The 26,205-nt window shown below is 43.3% G+C and overlaps 2 protein-coding genes across 4 annotated transcripts; one reads left to right on the forward strand and one right to left on the reverse strand.

Annotated features, from left to right (window-relative positions):
* Positions 1-20: 20 nt before the first annotated feature.
* fhip1b (FHF complex subunit HOOK interacting protein 1B) lies at positions 21-18,469 on the reverse strand. 3 transcript variants are annotated; one of them, XM_061970958.2, is made up of 12 exons: positions 18,142-18,469; positions 11,696-12,047; positions 11,063-11,467; positions 10,758-10,964; positions 6,244-6,489; positions 6,012-6,179; positions 3,699-3,778; positions 3,444-3,613; positions 2,166-3,374; positions 1,926-2,104; positions 1,708-1,870; positions 21-1,639 (listed from the first exon to the last, which is right to left on the reverse strand). In XM_061970958.2, exons 2-12 carry the CDS (start codon positions 11,822-11,824, stop codon positions 1,335-1,337), a joined length of 3,261 nt encoding a protein of 1,086 aa, XP_061826942.2. In that variant the 5' UTR covers positions 11,825-12,047; positions 18,142-18,469; the 3' UTR covers positions 21-1,334. The 3 variants fall into 3 exon arrangements, with proteins under 3 accessions (XP_061826942.2, XP_061826940.2, XP_061826941.2); XM_061970956.2 differs by having other exon boundaries at positions 10,758-10,988; positions 18,142-18,468; XM_061970957.2 differs by lacking the exon at positions 18,142-18,469 and adding an exon at positions 16,185-16,432 and having other exon boundaries at positions 10,758-10,988.
* A 1,724-nt stretch (positions 18,470-20,193) lies between these two features.
* cnga4 (cyclic nucleotide gated channel subunit alpha 4) lies at positions 20,194-25,919 on the forward strand. Its single transcript, XM_061970961.2, has 7 exons — positions 20,194-20,337; positions 22,326-22,427; positions 22,639-22,745; positions 23,775-24,358; positions 24,431-24,676; positions 25,013-25,178; positions 25,292-25,919. Exons 1-7 carry the CDS (start codon positions 20,195-20,197, stop codon positions 25,870-25,872), a joined length of 1,929 nt encoding a protein of 642 aa, XP_061826945.2. The 5' UTR covers position 20,194; the 3' UTR covers positions 25,873-25,919.
* The last annotated feature ends 286 nt before the right edge of the window (positions 25,920-26,205 follow it).

A 26,205-nucleotide genomic window follows, 5' to 3' on the forward strand; every position in this document is an offset into this window, starting at 1 on the left:
AGACACCAGAACAAATGCTATATTGCTGACAATGACTTTATAAATTAATAAAAACATTCCCTTTAGTGTTCTTGTGACAGCACCCCGCCCCCAACACACACACACACTGTGATAATATAGAAAAATATTGGTAACATTCTTTCAGCATGATTTATGTCCTGATGCTGGCCCCTACAACATACTTTGTTTGTACACCATTTACATTTTACATCAGTTGGTGTGTTTTGCCTCCAACAGGGGACGATGCCGGCAGGTTTTGCATAGTTCCAATTTCACAAAACCTCACACACTCGCACAAAAAAAAAAAACTCAAACATGGCATAAAAGCAATTTAAAAAAAATGGTTTTCAAAAAACTGCCCTGCAAATAACATTTATACTTGGCAAATAAGTAGTTTGTCAATATTGTGTGAAAGAGTCCAGATTTTTCCACCATAAAAAAAATAATGGGGGCAATTTTAATATTGGTGACAATTGACGTGTTATTGTGTGCCCTTTTTCCAAGTTGTTTGTTGGAATGTACCGCAGACCAATAAACAAAAAAAACTTTACAGTAATGTCGCCCTCGAGGGGCCGCTAGGGGAACTACAATCATCTTTACGGCAGCTGCTTGTTGTGAAATCCTCTTTTTGCCTTTGACATTTTCAACTGAATACATATGACATGTACTGGCAGGCCTCTTTTTAGCAAGAAAAATCATCAGTTGTAAGTAACAAACGGTTCACCTCCAGGAAGACATAATTTTGGGAAGTTCAAATGCCCGTAACAAACATTACGTTCTTAGAAATAAAAGTCTTAAAAGATCTTTTTTTCCCTTTGAAAATGAAATCTGAACCAGCCGTGACAACTTTTGGTCTAAGCTAGAGGATCATCATCATGAAGATGTTGCAAGCAGTTAGCACCAAAGCCTAGAGCGAGGAAGCGGTGGCACCAGACAAACAAGCCAAAACACGACGATGGGAATTCTAACCAGTTCTAAGTGGCAATGTAGAGCGTTGTAAACTGGATATATTTGTTACAAATCTGAACTAAAAGAAGGAGTAAAAAGACGCACAGATGAGGTGCTCGGCGTTCAATGGTCAATCGTGCAGCTTTTCAAAGTAAAAAACAGCGTGTATGGAACACGGAGGATCTTTAAAAGAGGCGTTAAAAGACATTTCCACAGTAATTGACTGAAGACCTTGATAAGCACTAACCCAGTGCGCTCTTATTTTGTAGGCGGACAACGCTGAAAGGTTGGGCCTGTAGTGTAAATAATATAATACAAGTCTTTTGGTGTGTAGTTCATGTCCCCAATCCAGTGGCCATTGTTTAACAATGGCGAGCGGACGGCGCCTACTCCTCCGTGCCGCCAAAGGGGAGAGCCACGGCGTGCTCCTGAGCGAGGGCAGCCAGCTCCTTGAGGAACTCGCAGAAAATGACAGCGCAGTAGACGGCGTTCTTCACGCGCAGTGCCTCGGCTTGCTTCTCCAGATTGGAGGCGGGGCCGCCTCCCCCGCCGCCGCGGAACAGAGCGCTGTGTAGCGTTTGGCCGCCGACGCGCACGTGCGCCAGCGCCATCTGGGCGGCATTTCGAGTCCGGGTGGGGCTGTTGGTGTGGCGAAGGATCAGGTCGCTGAGAGACGACTTGCGGCTCTTGACTAGAACGAGAGAATGAGACAGGAAGTGAGCGTCACAGACCTTTTCAAACCCCGCCTCCCACGCTCACCTAGTGAGTCAGAGCGCCGCAGGGGAGGGACGGCGCCCGGGGGCTCGGCCCAGTCTACTTTCCCGCGGGCCACCAGGTACAGTTGGGCTTTCCTCAGCATGGAGGGGAAGTCCTCATGGGAGGCTGCGAAGGCCTCGATGCGATTCTTCACAGAACCCAAAACCTGTTGAGAGGCGAGAGTGTGAGGGCGGTGCTTGAATATCGGGGGCGGGCCATACCTGGATGAGAGACTTGACGCTGGGTTGGAAGACCATGTTGGTGTTGAGCAGGAAGGAGCGCAGGAGCGGCTGAGGGTAGCAGGCCAGCTGGGCCACCATGCCGGTCAGCAGGATGTTGACATACAGAGAGTTCTGAAGCATGTTCTCCAGCTTGCTGAGCAGAACCACCACGAACGGACCTGCAGAGACACCACAGACCTTGGCATGTTCTGTAAAACAGGTCAGCCGTGAGGTTCTTACCCGTGTACGGCTGACTTGAGGGCGTATGGAGTGGTCTGGCGGGACTGCAGACGGCAGTTCCTGCAGATTCCCTCTTGTCTTCCAGCCGCGGTAGATGCTCCTGCCGCTCCTCACTTGGGGACTTGGCGTTGGACTCCACCTGCAGGCAGGCTGCGGCACTGCGCGCAGTCACACGGTCCTCCAGCTCTCTCAGCTCTTCCGTGAATGCCTCGATGTTGATGCCTTCACCGTTAGAGTCCTCGGGGACATGCGTCTCATCCGGAGATTGCTCCAGAAGTTCCTCGATGAGACTCTGCACTGAGCGCCCGCTATCGCACGAGGGTGCCCAGTTCAGGTCTGAGGCGTCGTCGGTTTCCGACAGAGGCGCGGGAGAAGCAGATTTGGCGTCAGTGGTGTCGATCTTGTTAAATAAGGACTGCTGGCCTTGGGAGGAGCACGTGACCACAGAACCATTTTGATTGGCGTTCTCGTCCAAAAACTGCTGGTCGCCCAAGTCTCTCTTCACCTTCTTTACCTCGTGACCAGAGCACCCCTCCCCCGTCCCGTTATAAATTGCGGCAGGATTGTGAGGCGCTGGCGTAGCGGCAGGGACCGGAGACGAGGAGGACACGAGAGGGGGCAAGGGTTTCGGGAGGACCTCTTCTCGCTGCAGACTGCGCTTCTTGGAGCGCGGCGTGAGGCTGATGCAGTTGTTTTGGCCGATAGTCACGTCCCACTCGCCGCTGTCTCGGTCCGAGCTACTCCACTCGGAGCGGGCCGCAGCCACGATGGCTGCCCTCTGCTGGCCCAGTGATGCGTTGCTGCCTCCTCCAGGTTGGAAGGAGAAGTGCTCGGGGAACATGGCCATGGACGGGTTGGAGGTGGGGGGCGGCGGGGGCGGCGGCGCCGTGCTTGGGGAGGGGTTTTCACCGTCGTAGGGCGCCGACCAACCCCGGCAAGCCCAGGAGCAAAGCTCGATGCCTTGCCGGGCGTCTTTCAGGTAGTCCAGGTACCCTGAATCCCACTCCAGACTGTCGAGCTGCTGGGGGTGCATGGGGCTATCGGGGCTGTATGAAATGGGGGTGCCAGGCTGTGGAGGCTCCGTGTTGGGAGGGGTAGGGGCACCTCCTGACCCACCTCCACTACTCTGCTGGCGAATAAAGAAAGCCAAACGAGATGGTGTGGCGGGCCTGTGTGGGGCCGGGGACTCCGCCCCCGCGTTGTTGAGCACTGCGTACACAAAGAACCTACTTCAAGTCAAAGTCACATGACACTCAGTGTTGATGAGGTCTCACTGACCTTTGCCCCTAACTGCAGTCTCCTCGTCCCGCTCTGCTGATGGCGCCACGATCAGACGGCAGCACTCAGGGATCAGAGACAGGAACTTGTCCGCGCACTTCCCGTACATGTCCGCCTCCCTGATGGCGCGCCGCTGACTCAGCATGACGTGGCTGCAGGGGAGCAGGTACCTGGCGGGGGCCCGACAGTCACGATTGGTACTGCAGTTCGATGGGCGGGGACGACGACGCCGGTTGCTATGCAACGCTGACATACCTGAGTACGAGCTGCAGCATGATGTCCTCACAGTTGAAGGACAGAAGAGTCCTGAAGAGGCTCAGGGACACCATGCAGAGCTACAACATAAAAGTGTTCAGGTGAGACAGAATGTAAGATAACATAACTGGGCTGTTTTTGTCCCGATTCCCCCTGATAGCACACACATCTTGTGTCGTATACATTGTCTTATAAGATTGTCTTGTGATCTGAGGTGTGTTAAGAATGAATTTGTCCCGATAACTGGCCCCAAAACGGCTCCGGACAACAAGCTTAACTATAAAAAGTGTTCAATATTTACGACCAAAACTCTTCATGTCCGTGGGGAACGCCAACACTTTGTGAATTGTGACGTTGTAGTCAATCAGGAAGCTTAAAAAAAACTAAACATTGGGACTACTTTATTTAGAACATCCTCACCTTGAGCAGTAGATTATAAAGTCTGTGTTTGTGTTGTCTCCGTGACTTCTTCTTTATTTATTTTCTTTAGATTGAAATTTAAAAATAGTGTCAAGATAACCATCACTCTTGCCTCTTTAAGATCCTTTTTCATAATGCCTGTTTTTTCCGCTCGTTGCTACAGTGGTTTGTTGTTACACTTCTTCCTCTTCCATGTTGTTTGATCACTAGCGCTGGGTGATACTGTCAATATTAGCATCGATCAGATACCAAGTAGGTAGTATCGCTGAAACAGATGCCGATACGTTTTGACTTGAAACGTCCTCGACATTGAGTAATTTTGAGAATTTGCCTCTAGTTAGTTGATTGTGAGAACACAGGAAAAATATGTTATGGAACTAAATACAACAATTAAAAACAATTTAATAGTATATAAATAATCCCTTTTCAAATAATTGTTTGAGGGAAAAAAAGTCAGAATTAGGGATGTAACGACAAATGGTATTAATGATAACGGCAGTAAAACTCATTTTTTAAACTAAAATGGTGGAAAAACCGTGATCGACAACTGCAGTTTGATAAATCTTGTCTTTCCCCATTAACCCAGCAGGTACAAGACATTGAAACAACGTTGAGAACTTGTTGAATCAGGTCTTGACGTTGAGCAACTCAAACATAACGTTGAAACAACATGCTTTTTAACAACGCTTAATAAATGTTGGGTTCTGACTTTGATTTCACCATTGAAATGGGGTCATTTCCCAACCAATATTCTACAAGTCAAATACAACGTTGAAACAACATGCTTTTTAACAACGTTTAATCAATGTTGGGTTCTGATGTTGATTTCACCATTGAATTTTGGTCATTTCCCAACCAATATTCTACAACACAAATACAACATTGAAACAACATGCTTTTTGACGACGTTTAATCAATGTCAGGTTGTGACGTTGATTTGACCATTGAATTTTGGTCATTTCCCAACAAACAAGGTGGATCCAACGTTAGACATGTACGTTTTCTCAATTTACACATACAACTATTTTGCAACGTTGTTTGGAAGTCAGTTTTAGAGGACATGTACGTATAATCAACGTTGTATCAATGTCTTGTGCCTGCTGGGAAGTGAAGTTATTTAATATACTCCAATCTAAACGTATTTAAACATTATGTTGACTGAGCAACTGCGATATTCAGTTGTGCACATTGAACCTACCAGCTGTGCTCTCTTAGAACTGAATCATCGTTCTATGCTCTTGAGGGATTCGAGACTGAGGTGTTTTTACGGTGCGTTCAAGCACCGCTGAACAGAGCAGGACACCAGAAATAATAAATAATATTACAAGATGTTATTTGTTACGCACTTTTCATTTAAATAGATTTAAAGTGCTACAGTACAAATCAATATTGAAAACAATAAAAGCTTAGCCATTCAAGCAGATAAAACACAAAGACTAAAACACTATCAGCAAAGCATAAGATAAGAAACACAAAACATGCTAAATATATTTTTTTCAAGTGTTTTTTTAGCACATTCTACAATACTACGATAATGATAACATGATCGTTTTGGTCTAACCGTGATGGGAAATTTCCGTAACGTTACATCCCTAGTAACAACAATGTAGGAAACATTGATTTTAAAATGTAAACAAAACCACCAAAATAACTAAAATTACATGCAGATGTGTGAAAAAAACAGTTAGCACTGACAGACTAGAAAAGATGCTCCAGTCGCATAAATACTGTGAGGGAAACTGAGTAATTTGCTCCACAACAAAAGTATTGATCCCACATTGCTAGTATCGATCCGATACTAATACCCACCTTGCTATCCAGACTATCTATATTTAGATCAACACGCCCACCCTTTTAGATCACACTTACACATACATACACACAGATACAGACCCTGGAGTTGCTGCTGATGCGCGTGAGCAGTGTGTCCAAGATGGAGTCGTTGTCAAGACGATGCAGGAGGATGAATCGCAGGAAGGTTTTGAGGAGGGCCGTCTCGCTCACACTGCGCAGGAAGAGGTCCAGGTAGGCGGTGCTGGCTATCATCTCGTCCACTGATGACTACAACGCACACACACATTTTGAACATCACCACAAAACAAATATGAGCCTTTGTTGCACGCACCTTGTGCAAGGCGGGGCCCATGACAGGAACCAGGAAGCCGTTGTGAAGGTAGTCCAGGAGCTGAGAGCGCACCATGTGATGAGCGACCTGCACCACGGCGTTGCAGAACTCCAGGGAGTTCATGAAAAGAACGAGTGAGGACACGGCCATCCAGTCCTCGCGCCGCAGGGCGTGCCAGTCGTCCCCTCGCACCTCAATCTTTCGGGGTAGAGACGAGTAGAGCGCGCTCAAGCCGGTCGCCAGCACCTGAGGAAGGCCAGAGTGACAGGATTCAAAAGTGACCCCCAGTGGACAGGCTGTGTACTGCACATGTGTACATTTGATAGCAGGACTGTCCAAAGATTTTAGAAGTTCCAAAAAAACTCCTGGTTTTCCAAAGCCCTATTTTTACCTCTTACAGGAAAGTTTTCACAGTCCACATTTTTCAACCGTTTTTGTTGGAACAACAAAAGTTACCTTTTTTTTTGTACAAATTCCCGGTTTTCCTGAAATTACAGGAATTCATTTTTAGATTCAAACTGTTACGTCAACATTTTTCAACCAATTCGAAAAATTCCAAAACCAACCCATTCATATCATCTAGGACAATTGTGCTACTACCAACATTTTCAAAAATTCCTGGTTTTCCCCAAATTTCCAGGAAATTCCATTTCAAATGAACGAATGTGTTTATAGTTCTACAATGCCTGAAATTTTTAAAATGTTGTGCCATTTTATTTTTACCCGATTCCAACCGTTCAACCATCCACGCACATTACTATTCCAAGATGTCAAAGGCAAAACATCTTATCCCTTTACCAAATGTCCCGTTTTTCCCAGAATTTCCTCCCAATGAAAATGAATGGACAATATACAAACCTCTCCATATCCCACATTTCTCATCCGATTCCAACCGTTCCAACATCCACACACTTCACTCACCTTGGACAATCAAACTACCATTTTCCAAGTTCAAAAAAATTCCAGGAATTCACGGTTTCCCAAAGCCCTATTTTGTACATCTCCTTGGAAAGTTTTCACAGTCCACATTTTTCAACAATGTTAAAAGCAATGCACTGCAGGTCAAAATATGCTGAACTATCCAAACAAAACATCCTCAACGTAGCTTTTTTGTTATAGGTGAAAAAGGAAATGGTATAATATATAATAAAATATCTTAATACTAACTAGACTATGCAATTTTGAGATAAAGTACGTGTGAATGGTGCATGTGCACAAGCGGCGAAAATGCGCAAAACAAAACGCCAACGGTTAGAATGCGTCATGTACCAAGTTATATGTTTCGGAGGTGTGCGGCTGAAAAATTGGTTGGAAAGGTTAGCATGCCAATGTTAACATGATAACAGCTAGCATGTGTCACATTATATAACTCTGATGTGTAGAGTTTTAAAAAATTAAAAACATTTTTTTTGCATGCTAACTGTTAGAGAAACTTTGTTTGCCTTTCGTTCACAATTATTATGAGAGACAAAAAAGTTTTTTTAGGATTCTAAAGACGATAAAAATTGCTCCATCAACCTGTTACCTACATGCTGCAAGTATACATATAATGTAGTAACAGACACGTTCATAACAATATGTAATATTAATATACACACTGCAAGTTTATATATAATATAGTAACAAACACCTTCATAATAATATGTAATATGTATAATATAGACACTGCAAGTATATCCATCCATCCATCTTCTACCGCTTGTCCCTTTCAGGGTCGCGGGGGGTGCTGGAACCTATCTCAGCTGCATTTGGGCGGAAGGCAGGGTACACCCTGGACAAGTTGCCACCTCATCACTGGGCCAGCAAGTATATATATAAAATGTAGTAACACACACCTTCATAAAAATATGTACTCTAATATGTACAATATACACACTGCAAGTATATATATATATATAATGTAGTAACACACACCTTCATAAAAAATATGTAATATGTACAATATACACGCTGCAAGTATATATATATAATGTAGTAACAGACACCTTCATAACAATATGTAATATGTACAACATACACACTGCAAGTATATATATATATATATATATATATATATATATAATTTAGTAACAGACACCTTCATAACAATATGTAATATGTACAACATACACACTGCAAGTATATATATATATATATATAATGTAGTAACAGACACCTTCATAACAAAATGTAATATGTACAATATACACACTGCAAGTATATATATAATGTAGTAACATACACCTTCATAACAATATGTAATATGTACAATGTTTACCGTAATTGGGTGATTTTAAGCATTGGCGGAACTAATTCTTGGCGCATTTATTTCGGTTTCCACTGCAGCGCACTTCCAGATACAAAACGCCAGTGTGTGTTCTAATCATGGCAGACTTGGTAACAAACAACAAATACAAATATATTTTGACAAATGAAGATTCACAACCTCATCTTTTTGAATCTGAATTTATGCAGGATGAACTACTACTTCTAGAAGCCAGAGTGAGACGTTGGAGCAGACAAAAGCCGAGAGAGTGAGGTGAAAGTGACTCAAAGCTGCAAAATGTGGAATTTGAACCCTAAATAAACCGGGGAAAATGTTTTTTGATGCATTTTTAAAGTGATTTACAGGTAACATTGATTGCTTCCATTAGCTGCATTGCTAGCCACCTAGAACGAGACGGTTTTTACATGTTAAAATGCAAAAAAACTTTTTTCTTCTTTTCTCTCATAATGATTGTGAACAATAGACAAAAATACCCCCCCAAAAAAGTGCAGTTCACCTTTAAGCATTGCCGGAACTTATTTCCTCAGCGCATTTATTTCTGTTTCCAAAGCAACACACTTCCAACAACAAATATGTGTTCCTACTTCCGGCTTGCATGTGTTCTAGACTTGGTAACAGACAACAAAGATTACTTTTTGAAGCTGAATATACGGAGTATGAACTGCTGGTTCTAGAAGCGAGCACGAAGAGAGACGGAAACGTTGGAGCAGACTGATGCCGAGAAAATTAGGTTGCCTTGACTCAAAAGCTGTAAAATGTGGAACTTGAAGCCAAGGTATGCCGACAGGAATTGAGTGCTTTAGCTTACCCATAATCAACTGGTCAAACATATCACCGCCCAGCTTGAAAAAATGGACAACTGTCGATGGAGTGAGTCACTATAACATTGATCATGATACACGCAACACGTCATGACTGTTACAACTACAGTACATACGTTGCCGAGCTAGCTGTGTACAAACAAAACATGAAATAATACTTTACAGATACTGTAATATGATTGTTCATGTTTTTTAGTCCGTACAGATTGGTGCATTGGTTGTGCATTACAAACTCAAGTCGGATTCAGGTGCTTCTTGTCGTAGCTAGCTTACAGCTGATACTGTAGCATGCCGTGGTAAGGCGATGTGTTACTGGGCTAGAAAAGAGTTCCTCAATGTTCACTCTTACATTAACAATGTCGCTACAGCTGGGTTATTATACAGGTTACGAAACGTAAATGAAGTATTGTTGGCAGTTTTTGGATGCATTTTCAAAGTGAGGCAGAATGGATTGATCCCATTAGCTGCATTGCTGGCCAGCTAGAACGAGCAGATTGTGGCAAATTAGAATGAAAAGAAAAAACCTTTTGTCTGTTTGTCTCTCATTAGGATTGTGAACGATAGTCAAAAATTAAAAAAATAGTGCAGTTCCCCTTTAACATGTGTCAATTACAAAGTTATATGACTCTGAAGTGTACGGCTGCAAAATTGGACAAAAAAAAGTTAGCATGTGCCAAGTACCAAGTTGTATGACTCTGAAGTGTAAAACAGAAACATTGGCCAAAAAAGTTAACATGCAAACGTTACCATGCTAACAGTTAACATGTGCCAAGTACTAAGTTAAATGACTGAGATGTACGGGTGCAAACTTTGAAAAAAAGTTAGCATGTGTCACGTACTAAGCTACCGTACATGACTGAGGTGTACGGGTCCAAACTTTAAAAAAAGTTAGCATGTGTCACGTATTAAGCTACATAATTAAGGTGAACAACTGCGAAATTAGCAAAACAATTTTTTTAATTAGCTAAGTAAGTTAGCATGCTAACGTTAACATGCTAGCAGTTGACTACCCAGAGTAAGACGCATTTAGACTTTGAAACCATTCAAATCGGTTGAGAAATGTGGGATATGCAGAGGTTTGTATATTGACCATTGATTTTCAATGGGGAAAAGTTCCAGGTAATTTCAGGGTAAGCCGGGAATTTAACATGTTGGCTTTGATGTCCAGGATGAGTGGAGTGTGTGAATGGTGGAATGGTTTAAATCAATTGAGAAACATAGGATAAATAGAGGTTTATATTGCCCTTTCATTTTCAATTGGGAAAAATTCCTGGTAATTCTACGTAATCCGGGAATTTTAGGCACAGGGAAACATGTTGGCAATAATAGGGTTAGCACTTTTGGGCACCGCTGGGCTAGTGATTCTGTGATTCTAATGCTGATGTGTTGCATTACTTATTTAACAAGGATGGCACACAAACACACACCGGGCAGAAGTAGGAGTTCTCTGCGATGTAGCGAGCCACGTTGTCGTTGCTGGCCGAGGTGGCCATGACCAGCAACAGGGCGTCCCTGGCCTGTTGTCCGATGGCGCCGTCGCGGTGGATGAAGGGCACGAGGAGAGAGAAGATCAGCAGGTTGGTGGATCCTTGCTGGACAGGCGTCGCCTGGAACAACATCTCCAGAAGCACAGGCTGCCGGGCCATGGACACGCAGATCTGGTCAGACATTTCCGTAAAGTCGTTATCATCGTGCGACTTGGTAACCACGCCAACAGCACAAAGTCCACTACCTGGTTGAGCAGCAGGACCAGACTGTTTTCCAAGGCAGCGGGACAACCCAGTTCCGGGTCGGCGCAGGCTCCCAGGAGCCTGAGCAGGGGGTGCAGGACGGCCACGTGCTGCAGCAAGGGCTGCTGGGATTGGCCGATGAGCATCTCAAACAGCTTGAGCAGCGCCCCTTGGCTGTCTGGGTCCAGGCCGCGGCGGAGGTGCCACTGGACCAGACACTCCAGAATGTCCTGGCTGACCACCAAGCTCAGTATGGGGCCCGCCACTCGCTTGTTGGCGGCGCCGTCCGAAGCCTCGACGGGTCGCTCCTCGGCCAGCAGACACAGCATCTGGTCGGTGTGGTTCCTGACCGCGATCAGGTCATCAGTGGAGGATGACGGCTCGCTCTGATCCAGCACACGTGACACCTGAGGCGCACAGTCACAGTGTTTGCACTCCTGAAGTTACACAAGCTAAGACTTAAGAAAAGCCTTCAAGCCAGTCTAGAAGTCTTTACTTCCTCATTTCATAACTTACACAAAATGATGAACCGGCGTGACAAGCATTGATGTGCAGTTGTAGATAACAAAGTGCCACTTCCTTCAATTTTGTGTCGTGCATATATTGAAAACATACATGACAAAACCAAGGCTCACCTGTCTCCAGTGGTTCTCAAACACCATCAGACATGTCTCCGGATCGGCCGTGCAGGGGGCCGACTGGGCGGCGCTCCGACCCGGACGGCCGCCGGGAGCCCGTGGGTTTAACCTGCTCAGCCAGCTCATGTCGGACCCGACAGCAAAAAGGTGAAGGGTCAAGGTCGCAGCAAACGACAAGTGGAGAGGAGTCACTCAAGGAGAGGGTGATGTAGATTAGAGGTGGGAGGGGCCGACGTCGCTGTCAGTCAGTGATTTTCCTGTTCAGGAAGTGCTACAACCCAGTCCTCCAAGGAGACCCTGTCATCCGGTCTGAAGCCAAGACCACTCCATAGCCAGTCTCCACTCTCAACTGTTAAACGAACAACATGCTCAGTCATCCATTGGTTTGTATCATTTTACATTTATCGTAAATTCCAGATTGTTAGACGCTACTTTTTTCCCATACACTTTGAACCCTGCGGCTTATAAAACGGTGCGGCTAATTTGTGGATTTTTCTTTGCTGACGGCCATAATGCAAATAGTTAAAAAAAAACAAAAAACAAGCAAAGACACGAAATAGGTGTGTTATTGGTATGGCGCCATCTTTTGGACAAGTTCGCTCACTGCAGGTGCTGCAGTGCATTTCTGTTTAGACTGAGCTTTCAACCGGAAGTACAAGTGCCGTTCCATCTTCTAGCCATCCAGAGCGTTTCAACTCATATGGATTCTTTATTCATCACTCCAAGCAACGTTTGTAAGTTCTACAATCTAACAAACAATTCTTACTTACAAAACCGTCCCATGTGTGATGTCTGTAGGAGTGTTTTCATGCATATTAGTATATGCTGTCATAATGTAATCATGCTAGCGTTGTTATTATTAGCTAATATGCTAACACATTTATAAGTGTCTGTGTTAGTATTAATAACTTACAATAGCATTCTTTTTGTATTGTTTCAGTTTCATAAATTCACCAAAACGTCACTGCGGACTTATTGAATCTGTTTAGCTGATTGGAGCGCTAGCTTCTGCAGCTTGTAGGTCCATGACCAGGACTTCTGTTTTGTTTGATCAGCTGTTTTACTGCCTGTTACAGACACCGTTTGGAAACAATTAAGGCATGTACATAAAATTTACCAAATATTTCTGTGTAAATAACTAATTTCACAACGTATGTATCTGCGGCTTATTGTCCGGTGCGGCTAATATGTGGAAAAATATATTTTTTCTTCTAAAATTTAGTGGGTGCAGCTTATATACCGGTGCCTCTATAGTCAGGAAAATGTGGTGTGTGAATATGTTTGTATTGTTTCATTGTACACATTTTACTCCTGGTGCAACAAAGAGAGTATGAATCCCTTACATTTAAAGCCCAGGGCAGAGATAAATGCACAATGCATAGTTTGTTTCTATGGCAACAACACTTGTGGAGTCTGAAAAGCAGAGCCTCTGTCTCAATTAGTACACTTCCGTATTCTTTCGGGTAGGTAAGTGCGTTAACACTGGATGCAGGATGCAGTGCACTGATGGTGCCCGCATGTTGCACTCAAAACGATTCATTACCACCCTCAATAGTCGTCATATTGGCTACGTCCCACAAAGGGAGTGACTACCAAACAAACAGCGGTTGTGTAATCCTGTGCTCATTTTAAGCAAGCTAGAAAAAGTCCCAACAAATCTCTTCTTAATTATTGTACAATCAAGACGTGGGGATAAAAGCTGGCAGATTGTTTCATCGGGTAACTCGTATGCTGGCAATAACAGAGTGGAGTGGTTGCAATTCGCCATTCAAAAGGAGAGAAGAACAAGTTGTGGGTAAGTGCGCCATGACAGATTTGGGACTACACTACACTGTCACAATTGGCGCATTCAGGACCTAAATACACTGTGCAATAAGGATGGGTGATATGGTTGAAAACTGTATCACGATAGTGTTTCGTTTATATGGGTCTATATCAATAATTATTGATATTTTTCTGACCCATCAAACATAAGAACCAGGAGAAAAATACATTAAAAGGTAAACATTTTTATAAAATGTAACCTTCCTCTAATTATAATCCCCTCAGATATCAAGACAGAAAGGAGAGGAAATGTCAGCACTTGCATGGAAAACACTCAATGTAAACAAAATTCCAAAATCACATTGAACACTTAACAATAACCTCTTAAAATGAAGGTGAAAAAATACGTATGAAATGCTTAATAAAGTGTAACAAAGTAGTGCAAAGTGCGAAAATGTAAACAGAGAAACCTGAGAAAAAACTATTTTCTGCAGGTTTAGTGCCAGGAAGTTACAGCTGTGCTCTAAAGGGGGAGCGCGGCTAAGGTGGTGTGGTATTACCGGTCTTGGTGGGGACGAGCGCCTTGCATCATCTACAGACCATATTGGTCTGACTATGATCCATTAAAAAAAAAAAACCTGCCATACTGTCGATATGACTTTCCCCCTTGTATCCACAATCTCTCTGCAGCCCTCATTTTGACTTTCTCTTCTTACTCCATGCAAAGAATCAACCGCAAGACAACAAGATTGCGCAACCAAACTTGATAGTTATTACTGTTACTTGAGTGGCTGTTTGCGTGTCACTCACACTGATTAGTGATCACTTCCCGTGTTGCTGGGTTACCAGAGGATGAGCGAGTGCCTTTGTTCATGCAACCAACCTTGCTTTGCAACTTCCGGTTTCTTCCGATGAAGAAAAAGAAAATGATCGGACGTTTTATCGAACACATTTTTTATTGATAGCAATTCTGTAATGATTATTGATATCGTTTTATCGGCCAGCCCTACAATGTAATTACTGAAGTGTACTGACAGGTGCATCACATTTGAGACAGAGGCAAAATGGAAGTTTTTGAAAATGACAGTTCCAGCGTCCAAAGAAACACAAAAAAACTGTCATCTGCCTTCCTTTGTGTGACCCTGCTAACTAGTGGTCTGGCATGCATATTACAGATCTGTGGGACTGAAACATCCTGTTTTCATGGCAACACAAGCTCATTTGTGGGATGGAGCCAACCATCTAGTCAATGACAAGCTTATCAACAAAAAAAAGCAAGAAACACCTTAGTTTTTATTGCGACAAAGTAGGGCTGGGCGATATATCGCGGGTTTGTCTCTGTGCGATATAGAAAATGACTATATTGTGATATTCGAGTATACGTTCTCATGCAGTTGCTTTTAGCTGCGGGCATTACACTACAGGCGTTCCTCACTCTGTTGTCTCTCCTGCTCACAGAGACATAAAACAAGCGCACCTTCTTACATACGTCACATACGTATACGCCCTCGCGGAGCAGAGAGGTAGCGGCATGGGTAACGTTAGCTGTGGTGCGAGTGGTAATACGAGAGAAAGAAGGGGCGAATCTGGTAACAAATGAAGGAAGAATTAATTCCCAAGAAAAACAGCAGGGGGTCCAGAGTCTGGCAGTGATTTGGCTTCAAGTGGGAATATGTCGAACAGACAACCGTAATTTGAAGTGTGGGGCAAAAGTGTTGCTACAAAAAGTGGCATTACTGCTAATATGTAGCATCATTTGAAAAGTCACCCGCTAGAGAATGAAGAGTGCTTACTCCGCATGTCAACATCTACATTCGGTGCCACATCAACAAAATATCGAGGCAACCATTGCCACATCAACACCGTATGAAAAAAATAGTCAACAACAGAAGGAGATAACGTCCGCAGTAACCTACCACATAGCGAAGGACATACACTATTTGATTTACTATTATGCAGCTCATTTTATTTGACAGTTATTGAGATATCTTGTGTGACATCATGCAAAAAAAGTGCACTTTATTTGTTTTAAACTATTGTAGGGGCGTTCTGTACAAAAAGTGCACTTTAATTTAGTGTTGTTTTGATATGTCATCTTAGTGACATCATGCACAAAAGTGCACTCATAGCTTGTTTTAAAATGTCTCTGACAATATTGCACTTTCTGTTTTGAAATTACATGAATGTTTGTGCCACTGCTTAATAACTGTTTAATAAATACAGTTTTGGTCAATTGACTTAGTTGTGATTTCCCTCTCTGCATGAAAGTTTAAAATGAGCATATATTCATGAAGTATGAAGAAGAATGTTTTAATGTAGACACATAGAATCATCATACTGGTGTGATTATATGCATCAAGTGTTCATTCAAGGCTAAGGCAAAATATCGAGATGTATATCGTGTATCGCGACATGGCCTAAAAATATCGACATATTAAAAAAAGGCCATATCGCCCAGCCCTGCGACAAAGACATTTTTACTTCTTAAACCCTGGAAATATGAGACACATCTAGTTAAAGAGTCCACGAAAGGTGAAGCGTGGAAGTTTAGCTAGGTTAACCTTTAAACGACTCTTGTGTTATCATTTGCAGCTGTCACATGACCGTCCACCACAGAGTTATTTCTTCAAGGTGTTTCTGATAAAAAATAAGGAAGTCTTCATTCGCACATGACATACGCAAAAACAAACAAATACGTGTCCAAAATGTAAGGTCCACTCACCGATTAATCAATCAATCAACCAGGTCAACAACTTTTAGTGCATGTCAGACTGTTCAGCTTCAGGCGAAATGAAACCTCCGCTTTGTGTAGTCGAGGATCGGATTAGGAGCTCAAAGTTCCCCAAGACTCCCAAGCAGGGAGGTTCTGACCTCTAAAGAAGGAAGTTATGTTAAAAAAAACAAAAAATGGTCCAAGTCCAAAGGTTCAGCGTGTGAATGAGAACATGAAACCTACGAGGTGCAACACAAACATCTTGAGACTTCAAACAGGAAAAGCTCAGGTGTGTACAGGTGGGCGGGGCTATGATCTGTCCCACAGACTCACCTTTGCACCTCAGGGCGGGACCAAGTCGATCTCTACTTCTACGCATACAGTTGTAGGACTGTGCCACACACAGTTTGAAGGACAAGAGCGGAACTTGGCTGACATTTCATGTCATGATGAATGCCAAGCCCCTGTCAAAGCACACCTCCTTTCCGTTGCTGTGACAACCAGCAGCAACCATTACTTTATCACAACACGAGTGAAACAAACAGCAGTGTTTCTCCTAACATTCTATTAAAAGGGGCAGCAGGTCCATCAATCCATCCATTTTCTACCGCTTGTCCTGTTCGGGGTTGCGGGGGGTGCTGGAGCCTATCTCAGCTGCAACTTATATTTAATTTTAATCTAATTTTCTTCCTACGGCGCCAGATCTCATAAACAGGTTTGTACATTGTTCTTTTACTCAACTAAATCAACTTGATCAACAAATATTAAAATACATTTTGCAAAGACTGCTTACTAAACACAAATGCCCTGGTTATCCTAGGGCTGTGACGAGAACCGATATCAGTTCATATTGCCCATTAATTTTCAACGCAGGAAGTGATCAGTGGGAGAAACATGCCAACAGCCAACCAGGTAACAGCATCAACTGTCATGTTTGGTTGCACCATCTTGTTGTCTTGCTCTTGATTCTCTGCATGGATACTAAAAAGGAGTGCTGCAGAAAACGAAGAGATTGTCGCTAAAAAGGTTTGTAGTCCTTAGCCGAGCTTACCTGTTTTCTTTTCAACCCTTGTCCGGTCCCTAGGAGAAACTAAAGTGCAGGACCGTATAAATAAAATTTATTACAAAATATAACAAATGTGTTTCTTTAAAACAATAGTAATTTGGTCCAATATTATTTCAGTAAGAATTACTGCATAACATAATTTCATTTCAATACTTAAATAAGAATAACTGACCAAAATTAATGTTACACAGCCATTATTACTTATTGGCACTAAACCTGCAGAAAATATTTATTCTCAGATTTTCACATTTTGCACTATTTTGTCACACTTTATTAAGCATTTTCTTACATATTCCTTATGTTGCCCCATTCATTTTAAGAGGTCATTGTTGAGTGTTCAATATGATTTTACAATTTTGTTTACGTTGATTGTTTGAGTGTTTTCCATTGTTGTTGTTTTTATATTTATTTTCCTTTCTACCTTGATACCTGAGGGGATTATAATCAGAGGAAAGTTAGATTTTGAATAAAAATGTTTACATTTAATATATTTTTCTCCTGGTCCTTGTGTTCAAAAGGTCATAAAAAATATCAATAAATATTGATATCGACCGATAAAACCCTTATGTCGTGATACAGTTTTCAGCCATATCGTCCTGCCCTAAATTATCCCGTAATTGTTAATTGAAAACAGGGCATTCTGTATTTAAAAATGTTATGTTTAATAATCATCTACATCGACTGGACCACAGTATTAATAGTAGTATTATTATTAATATATGTGTTATCGTATACCAAATCCCGTTGATAAAACCAAGAAGGTATGCTTCCAAGTGTCACCCAGGAAGGGGAAGGCAATCAGCGCATCCTAATGACGAAATGATGGAGCAGTCTGCTTGATTCCTCACTCGTCATTTGTATAAAAATGTCAAATTCTGGTCAAAGTTGGAGGCCACTCACCTAATGTTGTTGTCAGAGACCTGACTTGCTGAATTAGCTAGCAGGTTAGCCAGCAGGTTAGCTGGAGGCTAGCCGCTAACGAGCTCCAGAATCAATGTCAGCGTGGCACAAGACCGACAGACGCCCGACTAGGCCCCGACACAAGCAGCGCGCCGCGGCGACACGCCACCGTGAAGCCAACAACTCGAAACGCTTCTTGTTCGGGGCGGCAGCGCATCTTGTTAGTGACACAACAACATCCTGTGCGATGCTTGGCCCGAAGCTCGTCCCCGACTTGACGCCATCTTCGCCGAGACTCCGCCCACGCGGCGACGCGCTGCTCGTGCGCGCTGTGACCCACTTCCTTAGGTTCTGTCCGGTTCTGCAAAGACACCCTTTAGTTTACCCCCATCATTTTGTATGGATAAATTTAATGAATATTAAAATATATATTTTGAGTTAAATAATTGTTGTACATTGTAAAAGTTGTGCATTTGTGTAATACACACATACAATACAATTTATTAATGAATAATATATTTTTTCTATAAAAATCACAATAATGAAAATATTGTACATACTAGTATGCAATTAATAGATCACATTAAAAAAGAACATATTACATTTAAGTATTTTAATATTATATACTGTTTTGAAGATTATATATATATATATATATATATATATATATATATATATATATATATATATATATATATATCTCCATCCATCCATCCATTTTCTACCGCTTATTCCCTTCGGGGTCGCGGGGGGCGCTGGAGCCTATCTCAGCTACAATCAGGCGGAAGGCGGTGTACACCCTGGACAAGTTGCCACCTCATCGCAGGGCCAACACAGATATATATACATATATATATATATATATACATATACATATATATATATATATATATATATATATATATATATATATATATATATATATATATATATATATATATATATATACATATACATATACATATATATATATATATATATATATATATATATATATATATATATATATATATATATATATACAAACCCCGTTTCCATATGAGTTGGGAAATTGTGTTAGATGTAAATATAAATGGAATACAATGATTTGCAAATCCTTTTCGACCCATATTCAATTGAATGCACTACAAAGACAAGATATTTGATGGTTGATAAACGGTTTTCGCCTTGCATACGAGAGTTTTAACTTGCACTTACAGATGTAGCGACCAACTGTAATTACTGACAGTGGGTTTCTGAAGTGTTCCTGAGCCCATGTGGTGATATCCTTTACACACTGATGTCGCTTGTTGATGCAGTACAGCCTGAGGGATCGAAGGTCACGGGCTTAGCTGCTTACGTGCAGTGATTTCTCCAGATTCTCTGAACCCTTTGATGATATTACGGACCGTAGATGGTGAAATCCCTAAATTCCTTGCAATAGCTGGTTGAGAAAGGTTTTTCTTAAACTGTTCAAAAATTTGCTCACGCATTTGTTGACAAAGTGGTGACCCTCGCCTCCATCCTTGTTTGTGAATGACGGAGCATTTCATGGAATCTACTTTTATACCCAATCATGGCACCCACCTGTTCCCAATTTGCCTGTTCACCTGTGGGATGTTCCAAATAAGTTTGATGAGCATTCCTCAACTTTATCAGTATTTATTGCCACCTTTCCCAACTTCTTTGTCACGTGTCTTTGTAGCATATTCAACTGAATATGGGTTGAAAATGATTTGCAAATCATTGTATTCCGTTTATGTTTACATCTAACACAATTTCCCAACTCATATGGAAATGGGGTTTGTATTGAAGTTACATACATGTTACAATTTAATGTGGTTAAGAATAAATTATGGTCACAATACCTGTGGCTGGTAGATGAGCAGAAGACGACTTTCTGGAGGGAATATAGAAAATCCCGGAGGAGTTGTATGTGCGTGTTGTGGTTGTCGTCCATAGTGACCAACATCAACAGGCAAAGCGCAGCCTGCAGAACTGGCTTGGCAGCAGACATCTTCATCCCACTGCGTGTCCACAAAGTCCTCAAACACGACTTTTGACGATGAATGACATGTCCGACGTCAATGGTCCAGGCTCCGGATGGCGCAGGTGGCTCAGGTGGCGTCGGAGGCTAGAGATAGCAGATGAGGGAGAAGATGGCAGCGACAAAGACGACAAAGACAACTGCAGCCAGGACAGTGCATCCCAGACAGGGTAAGAACAATTAGGAGAGGATTTTTTGTCTTGTGGGTAAAAAATTTACACATGGTGGTTGTAGAACTACAAATGTGCTGACTTGCTTTACGGCGTACGTCACTCCCCCCATTCGTTAACAAGACAGAAGTCAATGCAAACTTTGCCAGGAAATTAAAAGAAGAAGAAGAAGAAGAACGTCTGTGTGCAATTACTGCTATCTTGTTTGAAGCTCCAAAACAACCAAAGAAACAAAAAGTTTTGTCTCAGGAGACAGAAAAAGTAAAAGGGAGCTTGTACGACTAAAAGGACAGTCAGGATCAACATTGCCCCGGCTTTTACTTGCTGGCGTGAGCTCAAAGACGAGGAGTTTCAGACCGATGCTACCTTGGCTTTGTTTCTGCTGGGTGAGTAAGTGACTTCCGATGCTCAAATCAAATGGTAATGCTCAATGTGTGTGGTAGCAATAAATAACCACCAGCATGATAGTTTCACTACTACCTCCTTTGAAAAAATCTACCGCCGGCCTTTCTTTGCTTCGAACCTGCATCCGCCCTGATACATTCTTGGTTGTAGCGTCATGTTTGTAACGCAATCCAAGATCATTTCTTGATAGTGTCTGCTTTTTAACATCAGCGTAGCCAATATTACAGCGGACATCATGTCATTTTTGACGCTATATGTGATAGTCCTCATGGGAAATGTGGTCTTCTTCTGGCGAAGCACTACCGCTTTGGTCCACTGGTGCCGCCAAAATCAACCAAAACTGAAAGTTCTTAAGTGGGGCTTTAAGTTAATGGAGATCATCTCGTTCAATATGGCAACTTGTTAGCCTTGCGGACATGCCATGATCAGTGATTGTGTGGGCCTAAAGAGCATGACTATGTATTGAATTTATGGAAGCCACCCTTTGGGGGCCAAAAGAAACGACTTGACGGGCCGGGTTTGGCCCGCGGGCCCCACTTTGGGCACCCCTGCTCTAAATAGTACATTTAGTAGTAGTACCTCGGTTGTAGGGTCACGCTTCAATTAATTCGAGGTACAGTAAAGGTTTAAAACAAAATTTGCTTAGCTCTTCAAATGCTTAGGGATTCAGAAAATGTAAATATTCTCCAATACATCCATCCATCCATTCATTTTCTACCGCTTGTCCCTTTCGGGGTCGCAGGGGGTGCTGGAGCCTATCTCAGCTGCATTCAGGCGGAAGGCGGGGTACACCCTGGACAAATCGCCGCCTCATCGCAGGGCCAACACAGATAAACAGACGACATTCACACTCCCGTTCACACACGAGGGCCAGGTGCATGTCAGGTGCATGTCTTTGGAGGTGGGAAGAAGCCGGAGTACCCGGTGGGAACCCACGCAGTCACGGGGAGAACATGCAAACTCCACACAGAAAGATCCCGAGCCCGGGATTGAACTCAGGACCTTCGTATTGTGAGGCACATACACTAACCCTTGTGCCACCGTGCTGCCCCTTCTCCAATACAAACAAACCTATAAAAAAAAACAATTTATAAAGTGAAATAACATTTTAAAAGGTTTCTTTGGAACAATTCCATGCACAAATACATGTGCAGCAAGTTTCGAACTAAGTAATGCAACACAGATTCTCCGATAATATTGACACAATTCATACTATAAAAATAAAATAAAACCCACAGCATGCTCGCTCACCTGCAACATTTTAAATTTAAATTTGGTTCATGCGTTCCTATAGAAAAAATGTATCTTGTTCAAATTAATCACAACTCTCCATAAGACTGGAAATATTCCAGAGTGTCAGAGAAATTGCTGTAAAACAGCAGAAGAGAAGTGATGGCACAATGCAAAGGCTCGGGGTAGTGCGAGTACGCCTATTCCTGTTCCTCACTTAATTGTGAACTGGGTATGCTATAAATACATGTTCCACCAATTGTGGCCATACAAGATGTGATAACTTGCATCATGACACAGTATAGTATCAGAATATTCATGATTGTTTTTTTTGCGACTGCTTTTCCCCGCAGCTGGAGAGGCTGGGTGGTGGACCCGGCCGAGCACTTTTATTACGTCTGGCTGCAGCTGATGGTTTTTCCTGTCATCTACAACTGGGTGATCATCATTTTGAGGTACACCGGTCTCTCCGACATCAGAGCCAGTGTCTATCCACCAATGCCTTTTATACAGAATCCAACCAACCCCCACTTCTTCTCTAAAACAGACATTTTACTACTCCTTTGGATAAATGGGATTGTGATAAAGTTATTTTGTAAAAAAACAAAAACTATCCGCTGTAAAAGGGACATGTGTGTATCACATGACATGGCGTTGCTTTCACAGGACTTGCTTCACGTCCATCGCCCTCAACTACCTGCCCGTGTGGCTCACACTTGACTATGTGTCTGACCTGTTGTACGCCACAGACATGGTTATCGCTGTCCGCACGGGTATGTATGTACGATTTGACCAGTAGGGTTGGGCATTGTTTGGACTTGGACAATTCCGGATTGGATTCCAGGTCTGGATCTGGATTGGATCCCTGGTCCTCATTTTAATCCTGGGTACTAATTTCAATTCCGGTTTCTAACAATTCTTGATTTAGATTTTTTTAAGAGGCAAGGTCAAAAATGTACTCCTCTCACAAGGCTATTTTCAACCAGTATCAATACTTCAAACTTAAATATAAATGTCATGAAGTTTATTTTCACAGGAGATCTTTCTCTGTGTGTAACGTATTTAGCCTTGTCCTCCAGTGATAATATTTCTCAAGAACCAACGTTTTTTTGCCGCACTGGAGGATTATTGCCTTAGGTGAGTGGAGATACAGTTAGCTGCTAGCCTCCTCTGTGGCAGCTCTGAGGACTTAACCTTGATAATAGGAATCCACGTTTAAAAATGTGGATGGTTCCGGTGGAATTGGACTGTAAGACAATGCCCAACCCTATTGACCGGTGCTGAAAGTTGAGCCAGGTTTATGCTTTTCTAGATGCACCAGCGTATGCTACCCAAGCTCACTCCTCCCCGTCCAAACTGTCTTGCGTAGCTTCACATGCGCATCCCCCAAAAATGTGTGGGCTGTAAACGCCGTAATCGGCTGGTCGATTGAGCAGACAATTCGCTCAAATGCGTTTTTTCTGATTTCAGATCAACATTCCCAAAAGTCACTCCAGTAACAGCCCCGTCTCTCTTTAATTGACATTGTTTGCTCGTGACGAAGGAGCCTATCAAGCTAAATGGTCGACGAGTGTCATGTTTGTCCACTGAGTTGACTGACTGTAAAACACTGCCCCAAGCGTTTTGGCTGAGAATTGCACAGAAGCCGCCCAACCACGACGCAGAACTGTCAAAAGATCGCAGTGGGCGACAGAAGCAGAAGCATAAGCCGGGCTTTGGAGTGGTGCAGTTGCTAAGTGTCAGTCATGTGATGCTTATGTCCAATTTTTTTCTGAGTGATTAAACTCTGAGCATTTTTCTAGGGTACCTGCACCAGGGCATCCTGATCAGAGACCTAAATCAGCTCAAGAAGCGCTACCTTCACTCTAAATGTTTTGTAAGGGATCTGTTGTCCCTACTGCCCACCGACTTGTTCTACTTGGTCTTTGGCATCGAAACGCCTATGGTGAGGATAAACCGTCTCCTTCGGACGCCGCGACTCAACGAGGCACTCGACCGCATGGAGACAAGGACCTCTTATCCCAACACCTTCCGCATCTCCAAGCTCATGATCTACATCTTTGTCCTGATCCACTGGAATGCCTGTCTCTACTTTGCACTGTCAAACTACATTGGCTTCGGAAGCGACGGCTGGGTCTACCCCAACATCACCAATCCGGTGTTCGCCTCCACGCGCCGACAGTATTTCTACTGTTTCTGGTTCTCAGCCCAGATATTCACTACAGTCGGAGACACTCCGCTGCCAAGTCGAGAAGAGGCGTTCTTGTTCATGATTGCCGATCTTCTCATCGCCGTGTTGGTGTTTGCCTCAATAGTTGGCAACGTCGGGAGCGTTATCACTAGCCTGAGAGACCGTGACAACGTGTTTTTCCCCAATCACGAGCTGGTAAGACTGCTTGCATCTCCGCTCTTCAGTTTTGGATTGTTTGGACGAAAATTCCCCTTTCCTCCGATGCAGGTGAAAGCCTATTTGCGCAGCCATCACATCAGCAAGGAGCTGAGGCAGCGTATCGACAACTGGTACCAGCACCTGCACATCAACAAGAAGATCATGCGTGAGAATGAAATCCTGCAGCAGCTGCCCATCCACCTGAGGACCGAGATCGCTGTGAGCGTTCACCTGCCCACTCTCTCCAAAGTCACTATCTTCCAGAGCTGCGAGAAGAGCCTGCTGGAGGAGCTGGTGCTAAAGCTAACACCCCAGGTCAGGAAGCCAGTCCACAGCCTTTGTTTGTGTGTTGTGCTTCTCATTCTTGTGATCAAGATGATGCCATTTTTAACCTTCATCCAGTTCCTTGATGTCTTTGACAGCAAGTACTTGGGCTCCAAAAGGTTTATGTAGATTTAAGTACCTGATATATTTCCCTGCTTCCCTAAGTCACGTGCTTTGTCAGATGCTCGGTCATTTAGATGTTTGTTCCTTAGCTTATGTCTCTGCTTCAGCAGCGCTGTTTTGTACTTTTTGTCGGTGAACTTTACAATGATGCAAGCACTGTGTAATGGTGACACCAAGAAAAAGTCTTCATGTTGTGTTATTCAGGTGTTCAGTCCGGGAGAGTACGTGTGCAGAAAGGGAGACGTGGGTCACGAAATGTACATCATTAAAGAAGGGAAACTGGCAGTAGTCGCAGACGACGGCGTCACGGAGTTTGCTGTGCTGAGTGGAGGGAACTTCTTTGGAGAAATTAGCATTCTCAAAATTAGAGGTATGTCAAGGCCAGTTAATCTCTGTAGCTTCTCAGAGTTATTGTCATTTTTCTTTGGTGTTTGAACTTGTCAGTGTTAAAAGTACAATTTCTGAAAATGTCCATGTGTTTAGGCAACAAGTTGGGCAATCGCCGCACTGCCAACATCCGAAGTATCGGTTACTCTGACCTGTTCAGCTTGTCCAAAGAGGACCTGACGGATGTGATTTCGGAATATCCGGTGGCCAAGCGCCACCTGGAGGAGAAGGGCCGACAGATTCTCACCAAAATGGGCATGCTAGATGTCGGTGGGGGGAAAGCGATAGACGCTGCAGAGAAAATGGAGGTGAAGATCAGCTGCCTGGAGAGTATTATGGAGGACCTGCAAACCAAACTGGCTCGCCTCATGGCGGAGGCTGAGTCGAGCAACCGCAAGATGGAGGCCCGCGTAATGCAGTTGGAGTGGGAGGTGGCAGCTCGCTACAGCCTAACGGTGCATGGAGAGGACGACCACGATGAAGAGGGACAATGGCGAGGACGGGGGGTCGGCGAGGAGGTCGTGTGTGAGCGAGAGGAGGCTGAGGGGGAGGAGGAGGAGGCAGAGTTCTGCAATCGAGGACAAGATGTGGACAGTAGGGAGGTTGCCGAGGACGGCGACGGGGAAAGTGCCAAGGACGAAGCACAAAGGTTGCTGCAGGGAAATGAGGGCAAATGAGCGGAAAGTTGGTGGATAATAATAAAAACATCAGTCCAAAACCTTAACTTGAGTCTGCACTGGTTATTACTGGGACCTGTTCCTAGTATTTTGGTTACCCTTTTTAGTTACGGTTTATAAAAAAGGAGTGCTCTTCTTCCACCATCAACGGCCAAACTGTTTTACTGTATGTAAAGGGTTAGACTCTGGTTTAGCAGACCACCACCGCCAGCTAGTGTCACAATGGATGTCATTACCAGAATATAACCGGAATGTTTGGTCAAGAAAGTTCTTGTATCACAGTGCTCAGACACATAAGTGCAGGACAGCAGGGAATGGAACGGAGGGGAAAAT

The sequence above is a fragment of the Nerophis lumbriciformis genome, linkage group LG13 (genome assembly GCF_033978685.3).
Source record: "Nerophis lumbriciformis linkage group LG13, RoL_Nlum_v2.1, whole genome shotgun sequence".
NCBI lineage: Eukaryota > Metazoa > Chordata > Actinopteri > Syngnathiformes > Syngnathidae > Nerophis > Nerophis lumbriciformis.